The following is a 26,106-nucleotide window of genomic DNA, read 5'->3' on the forward strand; positions in this document are numbered from 1 at the left end:
CTTTCATGCATTCATTCTTCCTTTTTTCCTTTACCAGCTCTGCTACATCCTTCTACAGGCTTTCAGCTGATCATCCAGATCAACTGAAAACTGAAACCTCCTCTCACCATTTGCACTCCAGATCTCTATGTTAAATTTATAAATGAAATTGGTTTAATCCATGTTCGTACTTCATTGTATTTAATTTTTGATAACAGCAGCAGCCATCCAAGGCAGCATGTGTCGAATGGCTTCATTCCCATCCACACCTCTCTAGATATGATACATTCAAGGGAGAAGGACAATGGTTAGGGCCAGTTCTCGGCACAGAGGTCACAAGGACAGCAGCAATTGGAAGGTGCCAAACTGGCCAAACCACAATGCTAACTTCCCTGGTCACTGTCAAGTGAAATACTGCACCACTGCCAGCTACTCCTGCCATTTTCTCTAGGCACTTTATAGCCATATGCCAAGACTTTTTCTGGCACATCTTCCTTTGCATCTCTCCTATTCCATGGCAGAGATCCAGAGGAAACCACCTAACCCTCAGTACCCAGCAAGCCAGCCCCATGGATAGGCCAGACCAATGGGCATTTCCATGAACAAGATCTGATAAGTGCAGCAAAACCCATACAACTAAGCCACAAGAGTAAAGCTGGATGCACTTCACAGTTAGTTACACTCAAGACATGGCAGTTGAGTGGTGGCAGTGACTGGAGATTTCAAGATAATAAAACTCCAATTTTCAGGAAGCAACATTTTTGCAGTGAATCGCTAGCAATTAGGCTGCTCTGTCAAAATTATACAGTCTTAATCTTTCAAAGGGGATCCTGGGCTATTTAACTTGAAATTGATTAACAGCTTTCTAATGACATTATTAAAGTACACAGTAGATAATTCAGATGATTGACAGCTCTGCTTCACCAGCCTAAAACAAGGTAACTCCATTTCCCTACCATATGTCAAAGAAAATACTGTTTACTGGGGCTGGGAGGGTTACAAGACAGTAGGTGAATCTATTAGCAGAGAAAGGAAAAACACTCTTACACAGAAGAAAAAGATTATTTTGAATGAGTAACAGCCATACCCCTGCAAAGTATGACTAAAGCTAGTTGAATAATTCACTGTCAGAAGGTTACACTTCTTCCTTTTTTCAGACTATTTGCCAGTTTATCCAGGTATCTCCAATGTTCTCACCATTTCAAGGTGTGCTATCCAAACCGTTTGCTGAGTTTACCATATAGATAGTTGTAAATCCAGCTGCTTGATATTATCAATGGGGAAAAAGGTTGGGGGCTTAAATCACATTAGAGACAGAATCTCATTTTTCTGAGCCAGGAGACCAGGACATCTTTAAACGAGCAAGGGCTGCTTCATTAGCAATGTCTTAGTATGTAGACACTGAATCAAATCACCTTAATGCAAGTACCTGAACATGGCAGGGATAATGATGTGGTTTAGCATCTTGCACCAAGAATATTCAATTTTACATGAATTAACAATTTATGCTGAGGAGCTTTGGAAGGAAGGGATTGAGGGAGAATTCACATGATCAGGCTCCATAGCTACTGTGTCAGAACCAGCCACGTTGCTTTAACACCATAAGTGCCATTTTTACCAGACTGGAAGGAAAAACAGAATAAAATTTTTAAAATCAAGATGCTGATTTATGACCTCTTGACTGTAGGAAGCTGGACATTAAATAGGGCAATGCCTTAAGCTTAAAATCTCTCCCCTCTCTTACGTGACCCTTTAATCACCTGATCTCTGCATGGCAGAAGTTATGTGAGAGGTTCTAGTTAAAACTAGACACAAGAGCTGAAGTTTTACTCAGATTTCCACCTGTTATTTCTGTAGGGCTCCTACACAGGTCTATAAGAGCCAAGGAGAGCAAGAGCTGCCAGTTCTGGGTAAACCTGCCAGCACTGCCTGCCCTGGGAGCTCTGTCCCCCATATGCCACCATCATACAGCGCCATAGAATGACTCGCCTCAGCAGGTCAATTAAACAAGCAAAGTCCCTGCCAGACAAGAACCTTTGCACATGTGCAGACAGCACAAGCGTGTTAACAGAGTAAAATATTTTGGGAAACCATGAACCTGTGCTCCTGGCAGCCTGCCCAGGGCTCGGTGTCCCTTCCTGGGATTCCAACAAAAACCTAACAGTGTAGGATTTTCATTGTACAGCACACAGGCCACCCGTGGGGAAGCATGAACGCAGCAGGCTGACGCTTCCACTGCTCCTCAGAGCTGCACCAGGTAAAGCCATGAAGAGACTGAATTTTAACAAATCAATAAATTAAAGGCCAGGATGTCAAAGAGAAAACTGTGAAAAAGAGGTCCCTGGTGATATTAAATACAAGGATATTACCTCTCGCTCTGGAAACCTCTGGGCCACAGTTTGCAGGGAGGCTGTACCAAGGGAAGTATTCCTGCCTGTTTCCTGCAGCAGTTGCTGTGAGCTGCAGGGGACTGGAGAGGCAGCTGTGGGAAGCCGTGACCCCAAAAGGCTGCAGAAGAATGTACTGAGCTGATTATGAAAGGTAGCAAACTCAAGAGTTCAGCAAATATGAATGGCTGGAGCTGGCAGATGTTGTCTCAACAAAAAAGCAGCATCTAGATAAATGTAGTGAAAATCATTGCAGGACACACAGTCCTTCAGGAGACAGCCCCAAGATCACAGAAACAACCCTACTCAGTGGGACTGGAAAGCAGCCATGATGAGATTGACACATGCTGGGCCACCTCACCTTGCAGGAGCCAACATAGGGATAGAGCTGCCACTGAACTCCAAACTGCTTTGTGACAGCCTGTCATCCACATCAGAAAAAGGAAAAGGCATCGTCTTGTTTGCCTGGCAGCGTTAGTTTCATGGACAGCACTGCACTGTGTTATCCAAACAACGCAGTTGTAGGTCATGTGCATTGCAAGCAATGAGGGTGGAAGCGGAGGTGGAGATAACTCTTTCTTCATAGACCATTTGGCCATCATTAACAGCACCAGCTGTGCCTCACTGCAGTGCCTATCCAGGCTTAAAAAGAAGCTGGACAAATTTCAGTAGAGCAACTAGTGCCAGCAGCCTGGCCAGAGCAGGGCGGCACTTATCCTGCCTGTTCAGCGCTGGTGGTCTCCTCACCCCCCTGCAAGCCTAGTGCTCAGACCTTCTGCCCTGGCAGTGACAGCTCTCACCCTTAAGCAGTTCAGATTCCTGCCCAGCAACATCCTTGACAATGAACCACCAATTTAAGTACCAGACACTGGGGTAGGGCTTGTCCTGCTGGTGCCTATTCATATCACCCCAAGCTGGTTATATGTTCTGACTAGTCAGCCTGTCACCTTTACACCCAATGCATTAACAGCTAATGGGTGGCAGATACATCACTGACAATCCACATGTATTTTAACATTTTGTGACCTAATCAAGAAGAACTCCAGTTGCTCTGAACAGAATAAAGATGTTCAAACAGCATCCAGGGGAATATCTTTGAAGGGGTGAACATCTTTTCGTATCGGCACAGCATGTCCAACCAAAGAGACCACTCATCCATGAGCAATGCTCCCCATGAGCATTACATTATGGGGTACCTGACCCCCAGGAGGGTACATCTGCATGGACAGCAGCTCCATGGAGAGGCGTTTGGGTGCCCATTGTGGCTAATGGACACCCCAAGGTCAGCTCTGGGGTATTAATCTCTGTTTCTTTGCTCAACTCCAGACTCCCTCTGGTTGAATGAGCTGGACAAGAAAATGCTTTTAAGTATCGCACGGTACCTGCGCCACTCATGGTCTTCCTGTCCATATGAAGGAGAGCAGTCCTGCTTGTTATCCATATGGATTGCTTGCTCGAGCCTTACAAAGGGAGGAACATTCAGGGAGAAGACAATGGAGGAGCTGAGCAGGTTTTTCCCAGGGTGAGGGCCAGAGGTAAGAACAACATATTTGCTCTTGCTGATGGAAGGACCTTATTTGACCTTTACCTTACTTTTCGAGTTAAAACACTGAAGGAATGTTTGGTCGTTATTAGTAACAGACTACAAGGTTGCAAAACCAAGACGTTTGGATGGGTTTCAATAACAGCAAGGGAACTGGTCAGTAAACATCACCTGCTTTCCAAAGGTACATCTGTCTTCTCAGAAACCCATCACCAGAGCAGATCAGGCAGATCCACAGGCTCATCATTTCTCAATTATCACCCACCCCATTTCTCAATTATCACCCAGATTCATGTCTAGCCACCGTCACCTACAAAATACACCAAGAGAGCTGTCCCTGTGGGGAGAGCTGCACGAAATTTTAACTCCCACGACCTTGTGATGTGGTAAAACCACCAAAATGCAGCTTTACCCTCTTGAACGGGTTGGAAAGACATGTCTGCCTGTTCCTGACAGGCAGCAGCACCTTCCTTCCTGCTGCAGCGAATGAGGAATACCAGAGCTTCAAGAGCAACTTCTGAGCTTCTCTACTTGCCCATACTAGAAAAACCTTAATATTGGCACAACAGCCAAGACAAGATTTTGTACTTTGAGTTCCAGTTCCTCAGCCCCATTGCAGCTATTCTAAACTTAATTGGAATAAAAACCACAGAATCATTTGGCATAGCTCAAAAAGCAGTCATTGAAAATAACTGCATCAAGACCAGTATATTTAAGTGCATCTTTTCAAGCTTTGCTCAGGAGGGTATCATTTGTTATTGAAAAGAAAAAAAAAATAAAAAAAAATCACTGCTTTTGATTTCAAATGCCCTACACAGTGACTGACCTGGAAATTGGAAGGAAGGTCCAGCAGGACAGAGGCTAAACAGGGGCTTAGCAAGGGACAGTTTCACAGGTCAAAGCTTGGAGTGGCATTTTCAACTTCAAGCTGAGGTGGGAAACATCAGAGACACTGACAATTGTACTCCAAATGCCCCACCATCTGATGGAGAGCAAGTGGCAGGTTAATACTTCTTCATTAGAAGCTGGCAACCCCAGCACTCAGCTCCATGGAGGCAGGCACACCAGCCAGCAGAAAGCAGAGGCAGCATCTAATATTTCATCAAACAAAACCTCCTGGTCTCCAATTATGCACAATTAAGTGCTCAGGAGGCTGTGAAGTATGACAGTCTGGGTGTCAAGCAGAAATTTTCTTCTGTAAGCAGCACTTAGTGTTCTCCCCCCATTGCCAGCATTCCCCTTCCACCGCACAACTGCTCGGCTCATCCAAGCAACAAATTTCAGTGTCTTATAACTGTGTCAGTTGTTAGAATCAAATGCCCACGTTAACAGGGCATTTACTGCTCACATGGCAGCCAGCCCACAGCAGCCTTCACTGCCTTTCCTAGGGGCAGTGATACTATGTATCTATAAGACCCTGCAGAAATCAGGTAAATCCGTTTGAAATCTGCCAGGGAGAAAACGAACTCTCCTGTGTGCTCCTTTGCTTCCACATGTCCCTCTGCACACACACACAGTTTTAACACGTGTTTAATTTTCTTCTTGTACAACAGGGACTAACTAGAGACTAGCTCTTGAGATTTTAGCTAGGAGCTAAAATTCAATTGCTTTTTAGGATGGAGAGAGATCCTGGGATTGGACCCATTGCCTCTTTTTCCCATAACTGTTGCCTCACAGAAGAGCAGCTCCTTTCAGGATCCCAAGCCATGTAACCTCCACATTACTCCCCACCTAAGGGAAAGACTAGACTCAGCAAAGTTATTCAGCTTTCTACAGGCACATACTGAAAACACAAATCAATACATGTTGCTCCTCAATGCATGTATCCAGTCCTTTAGGAACCAAACTACTAATATTCACAGATTAGATTCATTTTGCAAAGCTATTCCAAGAGGTGAATTGTCACTTATCACTTAGTTGTGATTTATTTTTATGCTCTTTTTTTGTGAAATTGCCCCAAATCTGGTGAATCTCACCATGCTGACTTGCACACTAGTATCACATCTGCTCTAAGAATATCTCAGCCAAAGAAATAATGAAATGTTTTCTGATGCTTAGGCCCTATCAGCATCAGGCCCAGTAAGCTGAAAGACATTTAAATAGTTAGAGGTCACTATCAGGAAAAACGGTAATACTGACAAAAGTTCAATCAAGAAATATGAAATAGGAATATACAGACTTACCATTTTTGTCAGCTCTTCGGAAAATCTAGAATCGAAAGACAGAGAGAAACATGTTTACTATGTTGTTTGACTTTGAGAGGGTGAAGCCTTTAACACTGGGACCATGTTCAACCCCCCACACAGGGCAGGACCACACACTCTAGCTCCTTCAGCCAATTCAGGTGTTTTACTGAGCTCACTCTTCGCAGGGCTCAGCCCATCACCCCCAGACCCACATGATGGACAACCACGGCTGGAGTAGAGTATCAACATGGTTGCCTTTGGAATAACTGGTAGAAAATGGGTTGGTTAGCTAGCAAAATAAACACAAAATACTTCCAGCAGCTCCACCATCTCCCACCTCCCTTGCAGAAGAAAGACAAAACCATGGATCCAACACATCAAAAATACCCATCAAAAAAAATTATAACAGCTGTGCAGCATGCCCAGCCAATTTCTCTAGCATCAATAATATCTCTTAAAGTAGGTTTCACAGTTCTGCCCTTCTAAAATTATTTACAATATTCTTTTTTAAAAAAGCACATTTCCTCTATGGGAAAAATATTATATTTAGACTTAAAACTACAGTGTGGAGGAGCAGCCCACAGAGAGGAATCACATAGCCCTTTCAGAAGAAAATAGAATTGCAGTAATGTGTAGTATGGCTGAATTGGCAAAGGAAAAACAGCAGAAACAACTGCTATGTCTTTGACTAGTCTCATTTTAGAAATAGACCCTTGATAATGCAATTAATAGCAAAAGGCTTGTGCAAAGGTTGCAATCTTACAGGTTCCTGCAAAAAATACCTGCTGGCGCAGGTTTGGCCATAAATTACCAAAAAATTAACATGCGCAAACTGCACAGGAAAGGAAAACATTGTCATCATCTCTTCAGACCTGACCTTATTAATTTGAGCAAAAGCAGAGATTTTGACTGTACAAAGACATTTACCTGCAGAGGGAAAAGAAGCACCAGCAGGACAGATCACAGTCAGCCCTAAAATGGAATCTCTTCTTTTATGGGTCATAAAATCATTTTAAAAAAGAGAAAAATATCGGGAGAGAAACTGCTGCACAAAAAAGGAATCCCAAGAGACAAACTGAATTGCAGAATATGCTATTTAAGAAAACATAGCTTAATTAAGGAATAATAATTATTCTTTTGCCCAAAGTTCCTCCTTAGCTGCACAGAGCAAAGTCAAAGGTGGACTTTCTGGTGTACTTCAGCAGAGGCAAACACTCTCTGGTGAAGCCATACCTAAATGATGGGAGTCACCAAGTCCCAGCTTCAAGAGAGGGTCATAAAAACCCTACAAGGATTATACAGCTTGTGACCACCCCAAAACTCCTTACTTCTTGGACTGACCTTTATTTTTTTTAGATTAATTAGAAGCTTTGGGGGAAATCCTACCATCCTTATGGACTTCACTGAGGTTAAATATGGGGTTTGAAGGGCCAGACAGTCACAGCTTGTCTATGGAAAGAAAGAATAAAGCCAGGCAAGATAAGCAGGAACCCCAGCAGGCCCCATGGCTTTGGCACATGTCAGTCAGCCATGCACAACATGCACTGCCCAGAGTACAAAATACTCCTTTTTTTCTGGCTTAGACACCCCAACTCCTCACACTCCCAATGAGCACCTCCAGATGAGGCACTTTTCTTTCTAGATGCTGTTTATTTCTGAATTTGTTTCATCACCACATACTTGTATTACTATTCCCACTGCTTTGAAATAAAGACATTACACGAAGTCCAATGCAGAAACATCAAAGTCTGTTTTAAGGTCCTGTGGGAGATCGCCACACTGCTAAGCACAAATGGCAGGGGAAGAATGGAAAGGCAGAAACAATAAGTAAAACATAGCTTAAAGTGGGAAAAATCTGCAGCACTCTGCTCTGTGGAGCCACCAGCCTTGCCATGAACAGTAGGAGCAAGAGGGGAAAAAAAAAAGAAAAAAATGTTAAGAAATGGAAGTATTTATGTCCACCTTCACTAAGTGAACCTTTCAGGGCTTTAGCTCCTCCAGATACTCCTAGAAAGTATGATTATTTGTAAACAAGCACATTGATGGAAGATCACATCAGCTGTGTTACCTACTAAGGTTTATTCTACAGGACTAAGCTGTTTAGTTTTTATTGCTAATGAGCAAGATTAATTTTTCCAGCTTAACTGAACCACCTAAAATCTGCACACACACAAAAATATTCAAAACTGGACACCTGGAGGGAAAGCAGTTTAAGATAAAGACATCTGTCATCACAGGCAGGCAGTACGTCAAGGAATGAGCACTGGAATGAGCATCAGGAGGCTGATAAAGACATAATATACTCTGTGATAGCTTGGTAATGCTGCCAGAAACATTGCTTCTGTGAAGACCCAGGTTTCATGCTCTGTCACAGCAAACAAGAGCGCCCTCCCACGCACACCTGAAAATGCTCTCTGTTCGTGTCTTGAATTAGTTGTTCCACCGTGGGAAGGACGTGATATGCTTTCAGTAAGCAAAAGATCTGGTGATGGAAGTGAAAATGGAGCCCCTCATGCCTCTTCTATGGCCCAGCAAGGAAAGCCCCGGTGGCACCTCAGTGCCAGGCTCCTAGGGAGCTCAGGGGAAGGAATGCTCTAACCAGTTCCAGGAAGAGGAGAATATAAGCAGGGATGCTGTGTCATCTCCAACATAGACACTGCAAAGCCAGTCATCCCTGCAGTCGCTCTCTGCAGGCCTGCAGTAACTCTGTCACTGCTGTTCTCACTCAGCAGTGAAGTTGCTTAGACTTAGCCAAGGTAGCAGCTCTGGAGGTCAGCAGGAGGGGAGGCTATGAAATATCGATAGAGAAACATCCTGTCCTGCTATGCCCTCGGCAGCAATTAGCTTCCCATGCCTCCACCCCAGACAAGGACCATCCCCAATATGGAACAGGAGCTGGCAGCACCACACAGCCTGACCAGGGATGCTCTTTCCGTTCCATCACCCACAGTTCTCCAACCATCAGGGCTTTTAGATGGTAAATGAGAAATTATCCAGTCCAAAAAGTACTACAGCAAGCATCTCACCCATGAGCTACATTTTAAACCTATTAAGCAAGTCTCCTGAAGCACAAGTTAAGTTGCATGGTGAGCCCACAGGATGCCCACAATATGGGCCAGATTAACTTATTTTATAGGCTTTACACAGGCATGTAGTTTGTTGTCTGCAGCATACTTATCCCATTTACTGGGTTTAGATGACTATAAACTGTTTTATTTAAAGTGAGGAACATCTGTCAAGATTTCCAATGATTTTTAAAATACAGATTTTTGCTGTACTCTCAAAGGGCTACTACACATGTTTGGCTGGCAGAAGTAAGCAATTCAAAACACTAGTGGTTAATAATGAACTTAAAAAAACCCAATGCTTTCAATTTAAACATTCGTTTCTGCCTTTTCAAAGCTCCTGGATGAAAATGTGCAACACTAGAGGCTGCTTAATGGAGGTTTCCTTAGGAATTTTATTAAATTCACACAAGCACGCCACTAACCAGCCTAAGATTTATTACATGGTTTGTAGAGTTTATTGTCCCTGCAGCAGGTTGATTTAAAATAGACTGCAGCTGAGCTAGAATTTTGTCCTCCATTATAATCTTGGTGCAGAATTGAGGACAAACAAAATCTTAAGTCTCCTGGGTGAGGAAAGCCTAATGGATAACAGAGCATCCAGATATCCAGATATACCTAAAACCCCAATTAGTCTGTTCACGATGTCCCTAAATTCTTGCTCTTCCTTTCTGTTCCTCTCTCTGCAAGCCTCAACACATCATGTGGAGCTGAGATAGGGTTTTGTATCAGGTATGGCCTTTATCTCTCTAGCTCGAGGTACTGGTAGGAATGTATCCTATCTGTAGATGTAGATGTAGAATGTATCTATGTTGCTCTTTCCAGTAATAATCCAAGAATGTAATGACCTGAATCTTTTCCACTTTGGACGACATCTTTTGGCATCATCAGGCTAGCAAGCTTTGCCCATGCAAGGGGAAAGTTTTGATTTGGGTGTTTCAGAAATATGTCATTGGTGTGCAAATAATATTGTTCTTTCTGGAGCAGCTTCCCTGTCAAAGCAAGGCTGCTACAGATCTCCAGGTCTTCTGCCTCTTTCTCCCACTCCAAGAGAAGGGCAGTTAACACCATGTCTTAGCCTCTCCTTTCATTTGTACCTTTCTCCTTAGACTTTACCTGGCTGTTCTAAATAAAAGTAGCATGAGACAGGCAAGAGTTGCATTTGCTGTTACCACCCACACAGTACTAGAAGTTACTTTTCCATTAACATTCTCCCTGGGTACAGCTCCATTTCAAGCACTCGCTTACAAAGACCTTAAGAGCAAAAGAGAAAGGCTGGACTCTTTCATGCCATTATGTACCTTGCCGTGAACAATCACTGAATGCATAGAGCACAGCCCTGCTCTGCTCCTGCTTTGCACCCGTGCCCTGCTGGCATGGCTCAAGGGAATGATTGCAAACCACAGATTTCACGTAAGAGTGATGAAGGAGGAGGAAGATAGCCTTCCTTATTCACTTGGAGAAGTGAGAAGGTAAATAAGGATACAAGATGAGGAGGGAATCAACCTTAAAAACAATCCAAAAAAGCAGAAAAACAACTACCAACCAACACACAAAAAACCACAGAAGAATAAACATCGAAGCAGAAAAGAAGGGATTTTGTGGCCACAATAGCTTTGCTGCACTGGAAATTGTATTACTCACAAAGCACTTGGAAAACTCTGCCAATTCTTGGATCTGCATTTGGAAATGCACCCTTGGCACAAGCCAAATTCTCTGTATCTTCTATCCAAGCATCTCACTCAGTCCCATGGGGTTGAAAAAGTGCAAATCAGATCTGGCAGATAAGTGAGTATGCAAGAGCAGCCATTAGCAAGAGAGATGGATTTGAAATGATCTTTCTGAACCTATTGAAGAAGGAAATAGGCAGATAAGGGTCAAAATTAGTTTTCAGGAAAAGACAGTACAGATCAAACAAAAGACTTCATCTGACCTGAAATGAATAGCACTGCTTTCTTCAGGAACATTTTAAATAAAGCTGAAAAGCAATGCATTTAGTCACCATTGGCAAAGCTATATAGGAGGCAGGGATGCCAGTACCCCTTGGAGTACACAGTCCTGCCACAGGGATGCTCACTCATACCCAAGGCTGACCCTTATATTTTAGATGACAAGCAGGAGATGAGTGCTTCCAACAGGCTCTTCCTGGTGTAAACCAGATGGGGCATCTCTGCCTGCAGCCACTGTGACTGACCAGGTCTTAACGTGCACTGGAGTTCACACTCCTGACAACAATGTAGGTTTTGACAGTAACACGAAGGCAGGAAGAGATGAGCAAGTACATAAGTCAGCACTGAAGTACTCCCACTGTGGCAGAGCAATGCCTATCTAGACATTTCTCAGTCCTTAGGAACCATCCACTTCAGTTCTGTACTGCATGTGGACTCACTCATACTCAGCAAACACGATCTGATATAGGCTTACCCACACACCCACTATACTGTCCTTTCATAAGTCTTGTGATGTGTGAGGATTTGTTAAGAACTGGAAATGCAGCCCTGCGGAGAAGGACTTGGGGGTGCTGGTCGATGAAAAAATGAACATGAGCCGGCTTCAGTGTGCGCTCGCAGCCCAGAAAGCCAACCGTGTCCTGGGCTGCATCAAGAGGAGCGTGACCAGCAGGTTGAAGGAGGTGATCCTGCCCCTGTACTCTGCTCTTGTGACACCTCACTTCGAGTATTGTGTGCAGTTCTGGTGTCCTCAACATAAAAAGGACATGGAACTGTTGGAACAAGTCCAGAGGAGGGCCACGAGGATGGTCAGGGGCTGGAGCACCTCCTGTATGGAGACAGGCTGAGAAAGTTGGGGCTGTTCATCCTGGAGAAGAGAAGGCTGTGTAGAGACCTCACAGCAGCCTTCCAGTATCTGAAGGGGGCCTACAAGGATGCTGGGGATGGACTCTTCATCAGGGACTGTAGTGACAGGACAAGGGGTAACGGGTTCAAACTTAAACAGGGGAAGTTTAGATCGGATATAAGGAAGAAATTCTTTACTGTGAGGGTGGTGAGGCACTGGAATGGGTTGCCCAGGGAGGTTGTGAATGCCCCATCCTTGGCGGTGTTCAAGGCCAGGTTGGATGAGGCCTTGGGTGGCATGGTTTAGTGTGGGGTGTCCCTGCCCATGGCAGGGGGGTTGGAACTAGATGATCTCAAGGTCCTTTCCAACCCTAACTATTCTATGATTCTATGATTCTATCACCACACATGGATTTGAGCAGCAGCGTGAGAGTTTCAGCTTCCTTTTAATAAAGGGGTTTTGTCGTTGTAGGTTTAAAGCAAAGCTCAGGGCATCTTCAAGCAGTGCAGAAGGCAGAAAGAGAACATAGCATTACTACTCACATAATTAGGTATGGATAGACACTAGTTATCTACAGCAGATTACACATGCTGCCAAAGCTGAACTTTTAGCTCTGGCAGATGGAGCAGCTGTGCTCAATCCAGACCTCAGGAGCGAACACACAAAGGCAGACACCTGAGGGTGAGCACAGGATGGGTACAGACCTTTTGCTTAACCCCTTATGCTAGTTTGCCTAACATTAAATGTAAAGTGATGTTTTCCAGGTTCCTAGAGCGACACATCACCTCCACTTGATCTGCTACCACCACTGAAAAGCATCAGTCACCCCTCAGTTTTACTCATTGCATATTTTAGGCAATGCTTAAGACTTAAATATCCTCTTCATTAGTTTGCTACCAGGGTTTAGTTAACCTACAACTTTAGCCTTTTTTTTTTTTTTTTTTTTTTTAGCTGAACTCGTAAGCGTTATTCAACCTTTTTTAATCTTTTACCTGAAAAGACACAGGCAAAATGAAAGAAAAATACAGAAACCAGTCCAAAGCTAAGATTCACCCTCCAAGTGGCAGTTGCCAGGTTGATGACAATAGGTATCTAGCTCCCTTGTTGTATTTTATTCTTCCCCCACCCTCAGTTTTGCCCCACACCAACACAGTTCTGTTTCTTTGGCAGAAAGGGCACAGTGAACTTTGTACTGACCCACCAGCCATCCTCACAATATGGAGGAGTCAGAACAAGCACATTGAGGATGGCTGAATCAAAAGAAAGCCAGAACAGAAAAGGAAGAAAAAGTGACTAAAGTACCACTAGCGTCAGAGCCATCTAATTCACAGCTTAATACCAAGCGTAACCCTCCTTTCCCAGCCCCCAGTGAACTGTCTACATAGCACACCAGCTCATGCAAACGTGGTAGCTAAATATAAAATCTCACAGGTCTTTCACTTCATCCCCACCCACCGAGTCACACTGCTGCATGGCTGGGATGTTCTGCTTCCCCTGGACATCCGCATAATGCAGGAACGTGAATGAGTTAATTGGAAAACACATTCTCATCTCTTGAGGCTTCAGTGGGATGCTTTTCATGTTCCTGATAATGAATAAAAATTAACCCAAATGTGTGTTTCTCTGCTTAAACCCTTCATAAAGGGTGGGGGATAAGGGGGGTGTCTCACAGTGCACTTGAAGAGCCTTTTACAGTGAAGCCACAGTTTCAGTTTATGTTCTTACTGTAACTGGAGAAAAGGAGAGAAGGAGATTCTAAGAGAGGAGGAAAAAAATATCCCAGACCCTCAAGCTTTACACTTCCAGCATCCATTTCCTCTTTCAGCAAGTGAGAAAGGGCTTCCAGCCCCATTGTGAAAGGGAAAATGGATCAGGAGTTGCATGCCCAGCTCCATTGTGTTTCCCACTGGTTAAGGCATTCTGAAAGTTCACGGTTCATTTTCTCAGCTCAAACCTCAAAGTGGTGAAAAAAAAAAAAATCCATTTAATGATCGTAAGGTAAGATACCATCTAATGGAAAAGCAGTCTTAACTCGGGAACTTGTTGTATAAATTTAATGTTGCTTCCCGATTTCATTCATGCTCTGAAGCCCAGATTCCAGATTGTCGTAAAACTTCAGTAATTTCAAGGCAGGTTAAAGAAGAAGAAAAAAAGACACCAAAATCTAACAGAAAACCCAAACAAGTTATCTTAAAAGACATGGAGGTATTAGTTGCATTTGTCCTTTCAGTTGCCCCATGAAACGGTATTTCCTACAGCCTGCAGCTGCCTACCTGCCAGCCCATTTCACTGAGCAGGACCATCCTTAAGCACTCTGATATCCAACCCGCTTTGGAGAGTTCAATAGATGCAGCCGTGTTGGTTCATTCAGGAACCAAAATGCCTATGAGACCGGAGTGCCCAGAGATGTAGTGAGTTTTGGGTTCATTACACCAGCCCACACCAATGTCTACCGGGGATGTCATAGAAGATTCAGCAAATTATTTAGAAAACTCAAAGGCTTGCCTGGAAGTGCTACTACTGCCTAACTCTGAGGGAGCTAGAGGAGATCCTTTACTACAGCCAGTGCCCAGTTTAATTTTGCATTGACTACATTTTTATTTTTAAAGCTAGGAGATAGCAAAGCTGAGGATCTGTGTGTTTAATTACTAAACGCTGCAGAAAGACTGTGTAATTACACCGTTTTCACTCCAATTGATTCTACCCCATTCTCCCAATTCATTTAAGTGCAAACAGCCTCGTTAGCTTCCTAATCAGGAAGTCTATAAATACTGCACCCGAGGCACTAAGCACACCTCTGCCTGCCTCCCAAACCTCGGCAAGGGACCCCAGGGGTCCCACGCCGCAGTCACACGCATCCAGGACCATGCTGCCCAGCTTCCGCTGCACAGACCCTCACAGCTACAGCCCTTCTGGGACTGATGCTCAGGACCTGAAGTAGATGCTAGACCCTCGTGCACCCTTATGCCCAGCTAACCTGGGGCAACCCATGGTGCAAGCCTGGGGAGTCTGCCGGACCTGGAGTCCTGCATCCCCATCCAGTCAAGCTAATACCAGGATTAAAGACCTACAGTTCATCCCCATCCCAGCTGATCCACGGGATGCAGGACCTGGGGTGCACACCACACCCAGCTGGTTCAAAGGGTGCAGGATCCTGGCAAGGAGATAATGAATACAGGCTGCATCCCCGTGCTCAGTCAGTCAAAACAAAATGCAGGACCTGGGCTGCACCCTTATGCCCAGCCACTTTGGGGTGCAGGACACAGGAAAGGGGCTATAGGATCCTAGATGGCATCCCCATTCCCAGCCGGTCCGGGAGATGCATGACCAGGATGCACCTTATTCCCAGCTGTCGACGGTGTGCAGGGCAAAAGAGTGCAGCTCCCAGACTGCACCTCATGTGCTCAGCCAGTCCAGGGGGTGCAAGATCCAGACAAGTGGATCTTGCACCCCCCATGCCCAGCCAGCTAGGGGCACAGGATCTGGAAACGGGCTGCTGGATCTGAGCATCTTACACCCAGCCAGCCCAGGAGATAGAGGACCTGGGTGGCACCCCATTCCCAACTGGCGGGGGATGCAGGACCCGAGAAATAACCCTGATGCCAAGCCGGTCGAAGGGTACAGGATCCTGCAACGAGGGTGCAGGAGCGGCGGTGCACCGCAAGTGCCCATGCAGCGCGTGAAGGAGCAAGGCAAGCAATTACAGGAGCCGGGATACAGCCTTTTTCCAGTCTGGGAGATGGCTGGACCCGAGCGCAGCCCAGGATGCAGAACCCAGGAAACCCTCCGATCCCGAGCTGGAGGCTGGACCTGGGCAGGGGGATGTGGGACCCGGGCTGCACACCTATGCAGAGCCGGCCGGGGGTTGCAGGACCCGGGGTACAACTCGTCCCCAGAGGGTGTGCAGGACCCGGGGTAGAACCCTGCTCCCGAGCCGGTGCGGGACGTGGGGTGCGGGACGCGGGGTGCGGGACGCGGGGTGCGGGACGCGGGTCGCACTCACATCGAGGATAACGGAGGTGCCCTTCCTCTGCGCGGCGGCGGCTCCCGAGGTGAGCAGCTCCCGCTCCGCGAAGCCCTTGTCGCTCATCCTGGCCACCACCCAGCGCAGGATCCCGTCCAGCCCGCGGAGCGCTGGCGGAGGCTTGCGCAGCAGCCTCTGCACGCCGGTCCGGCAGTACCGCGCTGCCTGCTCGCACATCTCTCAGCCCGGCCTCATGCCGGAGATGGGGACTCCCTCCCACCCCCCCCGCCTTCCTCCCCCTCTTCCTCCTCCCCCACCGCCGGGCATAGGGCAGGGGCGGGCCCGAAGAGCAAGAAGGGAATTTTGGGGTAGGGGTAGATCACCCCGGAGTAGTCCCGGTGGGTGCCCATACTTCAAAGCATGCCTGCAGGCATTTTGCATCCAAAAAAGAGTATTCCTATTGTATGCCCGCTCCCCTCTGCAGCCTCCTTTACCCCTACAGCAGATTTTAGCAGCTCTTTGTAAGCAGAGCAGATTACAAATTTCTTGCTGGTAAATCAAACTTGACCCTGGCCTTTTACTCCTACTCCAGAAAGTCTGTGTACAACGAATAGCCAGAGATTCCAGCTGGGGTATTGCAGCATTCATGGCTATAGAGCTAACTACAGTGCTCAGCTGGACAAATACTTGTAACCCTGTAATTCTATGTTATGAGGATGTTCCTTTGGGATACTCCCCCGATCACATACACAGGTGAAGACCTGGACTTGCAGCAGGGGAAATGAGTCTTTTGGCCAAAAAGGCACTAAATAATTTCATCTCTCCCTGCACACTTGAGGAGATGCTCCTGGTTTTAGTTCATACCCAGAAATGCACCAGAGAACTCGGACTCAGACCCTCTCAGGGGATTCCCAGAGCACTGCAATGGTTGTTTCAGGCTCTGAATGGCCTCTCCCCCCACCCATGGCAGCAAGACCCTCTTGCAGGTAGCTTTAGGGGACTTCATGCCCCTCTAAGGGTCACATTTCCAGATTTGAACATCTCTGATATAGCGGCCAGCAAGCACAGTCTCCCCATGCAAGCCTTACACACTCCCCAGGAGCCCTATGCCTCATCTGCAGATGAGGAAGAGCACGATCACTGCAAAAGGCCTGATCAGCTACTGCTTTAAAAGAAAAAGTGACAATAAATTCTTTAAAGCACCAGAGCCCAGATTCCCCAGCAAAGCCTACCTGAAGGTATTATTTAGCCCCTTCTTCTAACTACCCATATTTGTTCCGGTAAATCAGGGTGAAATTCTTGTGTTTGAGGTGACAGAAAGGGGAATGTGCATTTTCTTCTCAGCTACTGCTCAAAGAAAAGTGAGTGGGAGCCCAGTTCTCTCTGCTGGAGTACATGAATAATGTCTGAAGGCTCCTGAAAGGCTTTTAAATAGCTGGGTCTCTGTGCCCCAGCTATTTAAAAGCTGCAGCCTCAGCTATTTAAAAGAAATAAACTAGGATGCCTGTTGGCTGAGTCCCTCTTTCACCAGGCTCTTGCCTTCCAGGGTTTCCTTCTTCTCCAGCAATATAAAATTAATGGGGGAAAACGGTGGAAATTCAGGGTATTGGCTCACAGGAGCTGTTTGAAGCACTTTAACGGCTCACAGAAGCTGTTTGGAGCACGTTAACAGCTCTGTGCTCATTTACAGGAATGCTCGGGGCACGCTGGTGTACAACCCAGCCAACGCTCAATCCCCACTTACATCTCACAGCAAACGTAATCTAAGGCAAGACTAATCATCCTTGCCACAGGCTTAGGAGTGCTGTACCCCTACACACCAACTGCTGGTGCCAAGCAGCCTGTACCCCTTGTTGGCCAGAATTACTACTGCTCTCTTCTGTACTTCTACAATCCTCAGATTAGTCATATGCTGCTTTCTGCTTCGGACATCCCTCCACTAAATGGCTGGTTCAAGCTGTATTAATCACACCCAGTTTAGGGTTACTATATGCTCATTATTTAAAACTATTTACTGAATAAGTTTATAAATAAAGTTCTTTGAATTTTCCTTTCTGCATGCTATGAAGATTCATTACGTGGCTTGGAAGTCTGGGGCAATTTCTGTGCTTTTGTCAAAATCAGTTCTTATTACTGTCAAAACCAGCTCTATGGCATTTAAATACTCATTTTTCCTCCTAAATGGATCTAGATAGAAAACAAAAAGTTTCAGCTACTCAGACATTAAAGAGAAGCCAGCCATTCACCCTGGGCTGTGTTGCTAGGGGCTGAGTTATTCCCAAGTTTCCATGAGGCTGAAGTCTTCCTTTGAGAAAAAAGTGGGAAAGACAGCTCCTACTTATCTGAGCCAGGTGATAAACACAGGAACCTCCAAGTCATGTGCTCAGGCTAGTTCCACACCACAGCCAGGGAGGAGGGCAAAGGCACAGACCTCAGGTTGGGCACTGTGTGCCAAAACTCATCCCCCGCTTCTTGTAAAGGGAAACAGGACGCTGTCTGTTGTGTGCAAATAAACACAACTGCAGCTGATACGGGGAGAGACTCCACAACTCGTAAAAGTTGTAAAGTAGGTATGCTTTTATTCAGCTCTGAGGTGCATCGGGATCGCTCCTCCAAAGTATGCACACCTCAGTGTCGTTTCCCGCTACATTTATTCTCCAGAGTTACATGCCTATACATATTTATGATCTATCCCCGCTTCGTATTATAATGAGCTAAAAAGTCCTTTGCACATGCGCAGTGCCTCCCCGTGGTCATGGGTGAGGGTCTCAGGATGAAGTAAATGAGTCTTCCTCTTGTGGGTAGGGGTCTTCAAGATGAAGTAAACGAGTTTTCCTCTTCTTAAACTTTTCACCTTTGTCACATCTGGATGCCCCAGTGATTACACAAGTAGCTGAAACCAGCCCTATCTGTCTGTCTTTGGATTAACTGATAAGTAGAGAAGAATGAGAAGGAATGGTAGAATGGGCCAACTGATATGTAGATGTGGTAAGGAGAAGGAGAAGAATGGTAAGGAGGATGGGTCAACCGATAAGGAGGATGGGCAGAAGAATGGTATGTAGAAGGCAATTTATATTTAGTGGGGCCCCTAAATTCCACAGCCTTCCAGGCGCTAGCGTTTCTTATATCAAGCCCCCTGTATCACAGCCACTGCACTGGGGCTTTGCCAACCTGTGCTACTGGTTATAGCACTGTCCAGGTCCCCAGCAAGCAGCCATCACAACCAGGGCCAGAAGAAGAAACCAAACAGGTGATGGACAAGTAGAGATGATAGGGTTTTGGCTACTGTAGGACATGTGCCTGCCTCTTTGACTGCAGCTCCCTGGCATCCAGCACACATTTTGCACTTTCATTAAAGGTGGATAGAACAGGACTGGTTGCCTTGAAAGCTTTATACATACGCATATTGCAGATGGTGAGGGGCATAAAAATAAATAGGGGAGAATAGAGAGGAGTCAACAAAAAAAGCACAGTTGATTCCACACAAAGTGCATCCCAATGAAAGTAGCAAACATTCATTACAGGTTTTGATGGACTCATTGCTCAGGCCATGTGGTGCTCAGCAGCAGCAGAGACCAGCAGGCAGCACAGCCCCTTGTCTCCACTGCTGACCCAGTGGCATTTTGCTTTCCACGCTGCTTTGTAGGTAGGCAACTCAAACCCTGCGTGACTGCAGTACCGGCGAGATGAGAGGGAAGGCAGCAGCTGCAGCTCCACCTTCTCTTCCTCGACGTTTAACAATGAGCTTCCCCAGTGCTGCACTAGCCAGACATGGAGTCCCAGACCACTACAGTCTAAATGAATGATTCAGTTGTTGAAGGGAAGGTTATTGAAAGTTGAGAGAGATGTATTCTCCCTCACCCCAGCTCCAAGTTCAGAAACTCAAAGATCTCAAGAAAAGGCTATTGCCATTCCAGTTTCATGTCTGATCCTGGCCCAAAAGTTTTTCCTCCCTGGTGCACATGGTGGTCAGCACAAAACATTGGTTTACTCCTATCATTGATGAGATTTGCTTTACAAGCTTTCATAGGGGGGCTTACTCAGGTGCAACACCCAGTTATTTTCCAGCAGCTTCTGGAAAGGCTGTTGGAGCAGGAGCTCAACCATGTGCTGTAATTTCAGAGGCCACCTGAAGAACCCAAGAGCTTCTCTGAAAGAAAGGTCTGAGACAGAGAAGAAGTCTTACCTGCACCCCAGCATGGCAAGGCTTTCATCTCCCCTTTGAATTCTGCCTTCTCCTCTCTGCCCCTCTGTGCACCACAGGGAGCTTTAGTTAATTAAAACCTTCCAACAGGCAGGACCTGCAGCCTCACTCAGTGCAAAATGTCACACACAATTAATAATATTTACTAATGACTGAGGGATTGACGTTAATCTAACGATGCAGGCAATGATGCCTGAATAGCAGGAGGAAGAAATGGCAACCCCATTACAGACATGGGAATTAGGCAGAACAACCTCACCTGCACAGCCTGGAGGCTGAAATGCTGCTTTCGTCTGTGTACTAATTTATGTTTATTATAATGCAACATGTAATTACCAGGTGATTTCATAAAGACTATACGCCAAGCTTGAAAAAGCCACACTGCCAACAGCACGAAGATCATGTACCAGTCTGAACTTAGGAAGATCCAAGGAGACCACATAAGTGAACAATGCATGTTGACTCCTAAAATACAATCTCCTCCCCTCTGCAAGTTGAGGGTGCAGAGCTCATGGTTTGGGGAGCACAGCTCCCCCATACTACTAACAAAGCATCGAGTCCAACCCAGTTACTGGGATCCTGGGTTTCTGTTCCAGGCCCTGCAATCAGGGCAGGAGCTAAAGCAAGGATGATGATTCAAATGCCCCTTTTTTGTGTCACATTGATCTTAACATTGATCTTACATCTTGCCTTAAGCCAAAGTGTAGACTTCAACTTTATCTCCAGAGCCTTTTCCAACTGGGCTTACAGAACCTGTCTTTTAAAGCACTTCTACTTGCACTGAACATCCTCTCTTGCTCCATGACCAGCACTGCAGTCGTGGGGGAATCCCTGGGGTGGGATTGCTCTGTGTGAAAGCAGGCAACAAAAAGGGTTTTTCTGAGGAATCACTCAGAAATGCCCACCAAAATGCACCTAGTTGCTACAAACAGAGAACAGGCACAGGGTGAGTTCAGGTTATTCCTGGTCACAGTCCTAAAAGCAACCCACAGGTAGATAGGAATCATTGTAAAATGAAATTACCTGAACTAACCTCACCATCAAATAAAGCTCCTGCAGCATGAGATCATAGTCCTCAGATGCCCCAGTTTACCCAGAGCTCTGAGATGGTTCTCCAGAGCAGTATGAGGAATTACTACCATAAGAAAAAATGCCAACAGATAACTAGTAACAAAAAAGCTCCAAATCATAGGAGACAGCTTCCAAGACAGACAGAGTCTCATCCAACAGAGGGCCTGGGAGTTGTGCAGCTTCTCCCAAGGTCTCAGCAGCAGCATGTTTCCTGCTTGGGGCTGCCCATGGGCTCTGGGCATCCTGTGAACACCAGCTCCCAGCTCCAGGCATGGCCTTTCATCCCCAGGCAATCTGCCACTGTTTAGTGGAAACCTTACCAACCAAAGAATATTGCACTCTCATTATTCTGAGAGGCAGTGATGCAGACAAACAGCCAGTAAAGCCCTCCTGATGGCTGCTAAATAAATACAGAGGGTGATTTTGTTCTAGTGGTTTTGCTTGTTTGGGTATTAAAGAGAGCATGACCCATCTATGTTGTTTGGGCAACTGAGAAAATGAGCATTAAACACCAAATCCCACACATCCTCACTTAAAATTACAGGCTATTGACTTGGTAGAACTCGTGATTGTGTAGTTGTAGGGAAGAGATACCGTAACATTTTTCTTGTGTGTTTATTACTTATAATAGCATTCACACACACCAGACCAAAATATTTTCCCCTTCAACATGCAATTTATGTCAGAATTTAGGTCAGAACTATTAAGAGCCTTTGGAATAAGCTATTCCATTTCTGATGAGCTTTCAAAATTACCCTTTGTTTCATGTGCCTGGTACACCTCATGTGGGTTCATATATAACAGTATAAAAAGCCCGAAAATGGGGAACTGTAGACTTTCAGATTTATGAGCCTCCCTGTGTGGGCATGACCACCAATTAAAAAAATCATTTGAGTTGCTGCACCTAAATAAATTACTATCTTGATAATTGACCTCCCCAATTGCAGCATTGAAGTGTTAATTTACACCATTTTAATGGACAAAATGTGTCTGCAAATGTATTGAAATTAGAACTATCAAGCTTCTTCATAGCAAAAGTGGGGAGGGAGGGACTGGCCTTTTCCCATTGCTCATGCCCTTTGTAACTCATTTCTAACGTAATTTCCTCCTTTGCCCAGCAGATACCACCTCCGGCTGCATTTGTGGGAGTAGAGATGATTTCCTCAATTTACTGCTCACAATAAATACCATTAATTACTGCTCAGAGGGTAAAATCTGACAGCTTTCAATGTAAGAGTGACTCCCGCTGGGGTACTCCATACAGGCATGATGGTAAAACTCCTCTGGCAAGAGCCTGGGCAGAGTCTCAGGGCACAGCCAGGACACCGGCTGAAAGCTGCCCCTAAAAGAAGGGGTACTTCTTTTAGAGAACTAAAATAGAAACCTTTCTTATTCAGCCTGTGGCTAAAGCTGTGAACCTATGGAAGTTATTCAGAAGGGCATAAATCTTGCCTGAGTATCCCTTCACCTGCAGCATTGCTCTCTGTCCTCAAAGCGATGCTGGAACTGCAGAACAGGAGGGATTTTGGCACAAAACCTGTGCCCAGAGAAGCTGAACCTACAAGCCAGGCTTGCTTCACAAAACCCTAGAGCCGTGCTGGAGTCGGAGGGTGCAAACACCCCATAACTAGCTCTGAGGGTGCCGGAAGAAGAGTTGGATGTAGAAACACAAGAGGAGCCTGGCACGCTGTGCTGACACTCGACTGCCTGAGCAGCTGCCAGGTGGCTGTAATCTGCCCTTGGCCACCCTGGGGACACCCAGGACCAAAAGTTCCACATAGCTCCAAGGATTGCTGGTGTGTTTACCTCTGCAGGCAGCCGTGCTCCTAGATGAGGTCCCTAGGGGCGGGGGATCACTGCCACAAGCACAAGTGGTAAATGAGGTTCAGGATAAGCACATGGCATGGCAGCAAGGAGAGGTTTGTCAGGGGCTCCCCAAAGGATACTACTTTCTGCAGCTCCCAGAAGTGAACTTTTCATGTACAGGTCATCAGTTTAGTAGCTTACTTAAGGCTGCTCCTTACTGCTCAACCACCAGGCACATTAATTTTTCCCTGCAGCATTTTATTCGTCCTTATTTGCCATCCTAAAAGTGACAGAAGTGAGGAAATTATTTATATCCTACACTGCTCCAGTAATGATTCACCGAGAGTTTGGCTGAGTAACATCTTCCATTTCTCCAGTCCTGCTCACCACTGAGCACACATCAAAATCACTCTATGAGCATGTTATTTGGTTTCCTGACTATGAAGCTATTTTGAAATGCTGCTTTGTTTGCTACTTTGGGATCAAATTAGTGTAACTTAATGGGTTTCACTGAGACATCAACATGCCCACAAGGCAGCTATCTATTTCCCACCACAAAAGGCTGCTCTTGAAATAGTTTAAAGGGACCACCACTAAGTGACTTTGAGCTGCTGGTGCTGGGATACATACAGAGGAGAGCTTGCTGGGATCTCATGGGGGATCTCACGACTACACAAGTGAGGCAGCTCCTGACCTGGCATCCCCAGGGAAGTGTGAAGATGAGCAGAACAGAAGGTGCATTTCCCCCATGAAATCCCTTCCATCGCCAAAGGCCAGAGCTGGAAAAGTGCCACCTTCATCCTGTGGTCATCACATGGAAATCCGCCTGCAGCCTGTGCGGCTCTGGAGAGGCTGCACTCCAGCTACATGGCATGCAAGGACATCTAGTGCCTGACGCTGAGGCTGCAAGGAGGCACTGGGGTACAGCAAAATGCTGTTTCCTGGTGGTTTATCTCCTTGTAGCAACCAAAAGTCCCTACGGATCCAGCACCAGCAGCAGTCCAGAGAGTGGGGTTCGGGAGGGAAGGTCGCTATGAGGCTCTGACATGCGTTTCAGCTGTCAGTGACATCTGAGGCTTCATCTCGCAAGCTGAGGTGCCCCAAGAGCCCATGCCCCTTCCCTGAAACACAGTTCCTCTGACAAGTCCAGTTTGGTCAGCTTTGGGCTGTTTCCCAAGCCAGACTTCGACACATCCCACACAGCTCATGGGGTAATGCACTTAACACAGTACGGCTGATGAGCATGTGAGATTTGTGTCTTCACCTACACACAGTGCCCTTCTTTCTATTCCTCCATCTGTCCTGTGAGCTCCTCAAAGCCCAGCACAGATACAGCATCCTAACGGAATGCTGCATCTGGCATGGAGCTGACCACATAGTTTGCAGCACAATAAGCTAATCTTGTTTTCAAAGGACGTACTTCCGTTCAAGCTATCCATAGTCAAACTGGAGCTTTAAAGCTGCTTAGGTAACACAAACAGGGCTTGTCAAGCCCTTGTACAAGCAGAAGTAACATGTTTCTGAGGATAATCTAAGCTGTCCACCATTGAGGAAGATGAACAATCAAGACTTCAAAACCATCTCATGGGGCTAAAAGGTCAGAGCATGCAGATTGGCACATGGGTGTATATAGGTTTATTCACAGAGCATGTTTTCACAGTGCCAGTACTGCTGATGTCCCTGCAGAGCCTCAGGATATGGGATGGCAACAGGCGAGGCAGTCAAGGTCAGAAGCTCATTGCACTGAGGTGCTGTCAACAGATACCCCTGGCTACCACCCCTCCTTAAGCAGTGGCGCTCACTCTGTAAAACAGAGATTTTCTTCAATGAGAGTTGGAGAAAACGGTTGGAGATAGGAAAGGGCCCACTGGGTCACACAGTTCAATGGAGAGCCTGAAATAATAATGGATTTGGGATGTCTTAACCTAGCCCATCCTCACAGGTAGGGATGCATCTCCCTGTGCTTAAAGGGCCTTTGCTTTCTAATGGCGAACCTGGCTGCCAGCGAGCTTCGTCTCAGTGCTGGTGGGCTTTGCAGTCGGGAGAGGGAGCTGTGCTGCTGCGGGACGGACACACGGACACCTCGCGGAAGTTGGAAAGCTTGTTTTCAAACCAGATCTTGCAGCGCACCATGCTTGTGCTTCCTAAATAAAATATTGATTTAGAGAGGTTTTAATTGAATGCATCAATGTTTTCCGAGTTGTCTTCCCCTCTCTCCTTGGTGCTTTAAAAACCCCCATGGTTATTCCCAAAGTTGGTGCAAGTTTATGCATAACTTTGGGCCTCCCTGAAAATTACTGTTTTAACTAGTTTGCTACCTCCCTGCTTGCACAAAGCCCCTGTGTGACACCCTGGCACCCGCTGGCATCCCTGTCACTCCTATCCCACCCATCAGCTCCTGATCGCGAATGAAAGATCCCAGCTCTGACCTTCCCACCACCAACTGCATCCCAAGTCACACACAGCCTAGAGGTTTTATCCTCTTAATTGGGGTTTGAATCACACCTTCAGAAGCCTGAAACTGTCTCCCAGCAAAACCTGTCCTGACAGCTTTACTGCTCTGTGCAAGTTCAGATCGGTGCTTTGGAATTGGCATGACAGCTAATCACCTGCTTGAAAACATGTCTGTGCAGTCCATACCCACATCATTACACCATACAATGTCCAAAATCTCATGATGGAAAAGATCTCCACGTTGTTCCTGTGCAAACACCCTGACCATCACTGGCAAAGCCCTGTCTGCCTTCTCCTGCTGCCAGGGCAACATGCAGAGCACTCTGCCCTGCAGAGAACAGCATCTTCTGTGGGCTCCTAAGCACCAGTCTTCCAGCACAAGCAGTAGATATCAGGCAGGGTCTATCCTTCCTCTGTCTGCTACTTAGTGATTTCAGCTAGCAAGACTCAGGGGTAGCAAATAACTTCAGGTAACTCCAACTTTGTAACTTCTGGAAGATCAAGGGGAAAAGATCCAAAGCAAACCATAAAATTAAGTGGTAAAAGACCTATTGTAATGTATTTCCAATGACGCATTCATTCTCAGTTTCTAACTGCACCTGATGGTCCATATATTTCAGTAGGAAACAATGCGGTATGAGACACATTGAC

At 46.0% G+C, this 26,106-nt stretch overlaps 1 protein-coding gene across 1 annotated transcript in view; it reads right to left on the bottom strand.

Moving 5' to 3' along the window:
- NECAB2 (N-terminal EF-hand calcium binding protein 2) overlaps window positions 1-16,157 on the bottom strand; it is a gene marked incomplete at both ends in the record, with an annotated part of 80,045 nt that extends 63,888 nt beyond the window's left edge. The window contains 2 exons of the mRNA XM_080638657.1: window positions 6,093-6,117; window positions 15,960-16,157. Coding sequence (XP_080494783.1) covers window positions 6,093-6,117; window positions 15,960-16,157 — 223 coding nt within the window. The remainder of the gene's footprint in view (window positions 1-6,092; window positions 6,118-15,959) is intronic.
- Window positions 16,158-26,106: the final 9,949 nt, after the last annotated feature.

This window comes from Psittacula echo (genome assembly GCF_963264785.1).
Source record: "Psittacula echo genome assembly, chromosome: Z".
Lineage (NCBI taxonomy): Eukaryota > Metazoa > Chordata > Aves > Psittaciformes > Psittacidae > Psittacula > Psittacula echo.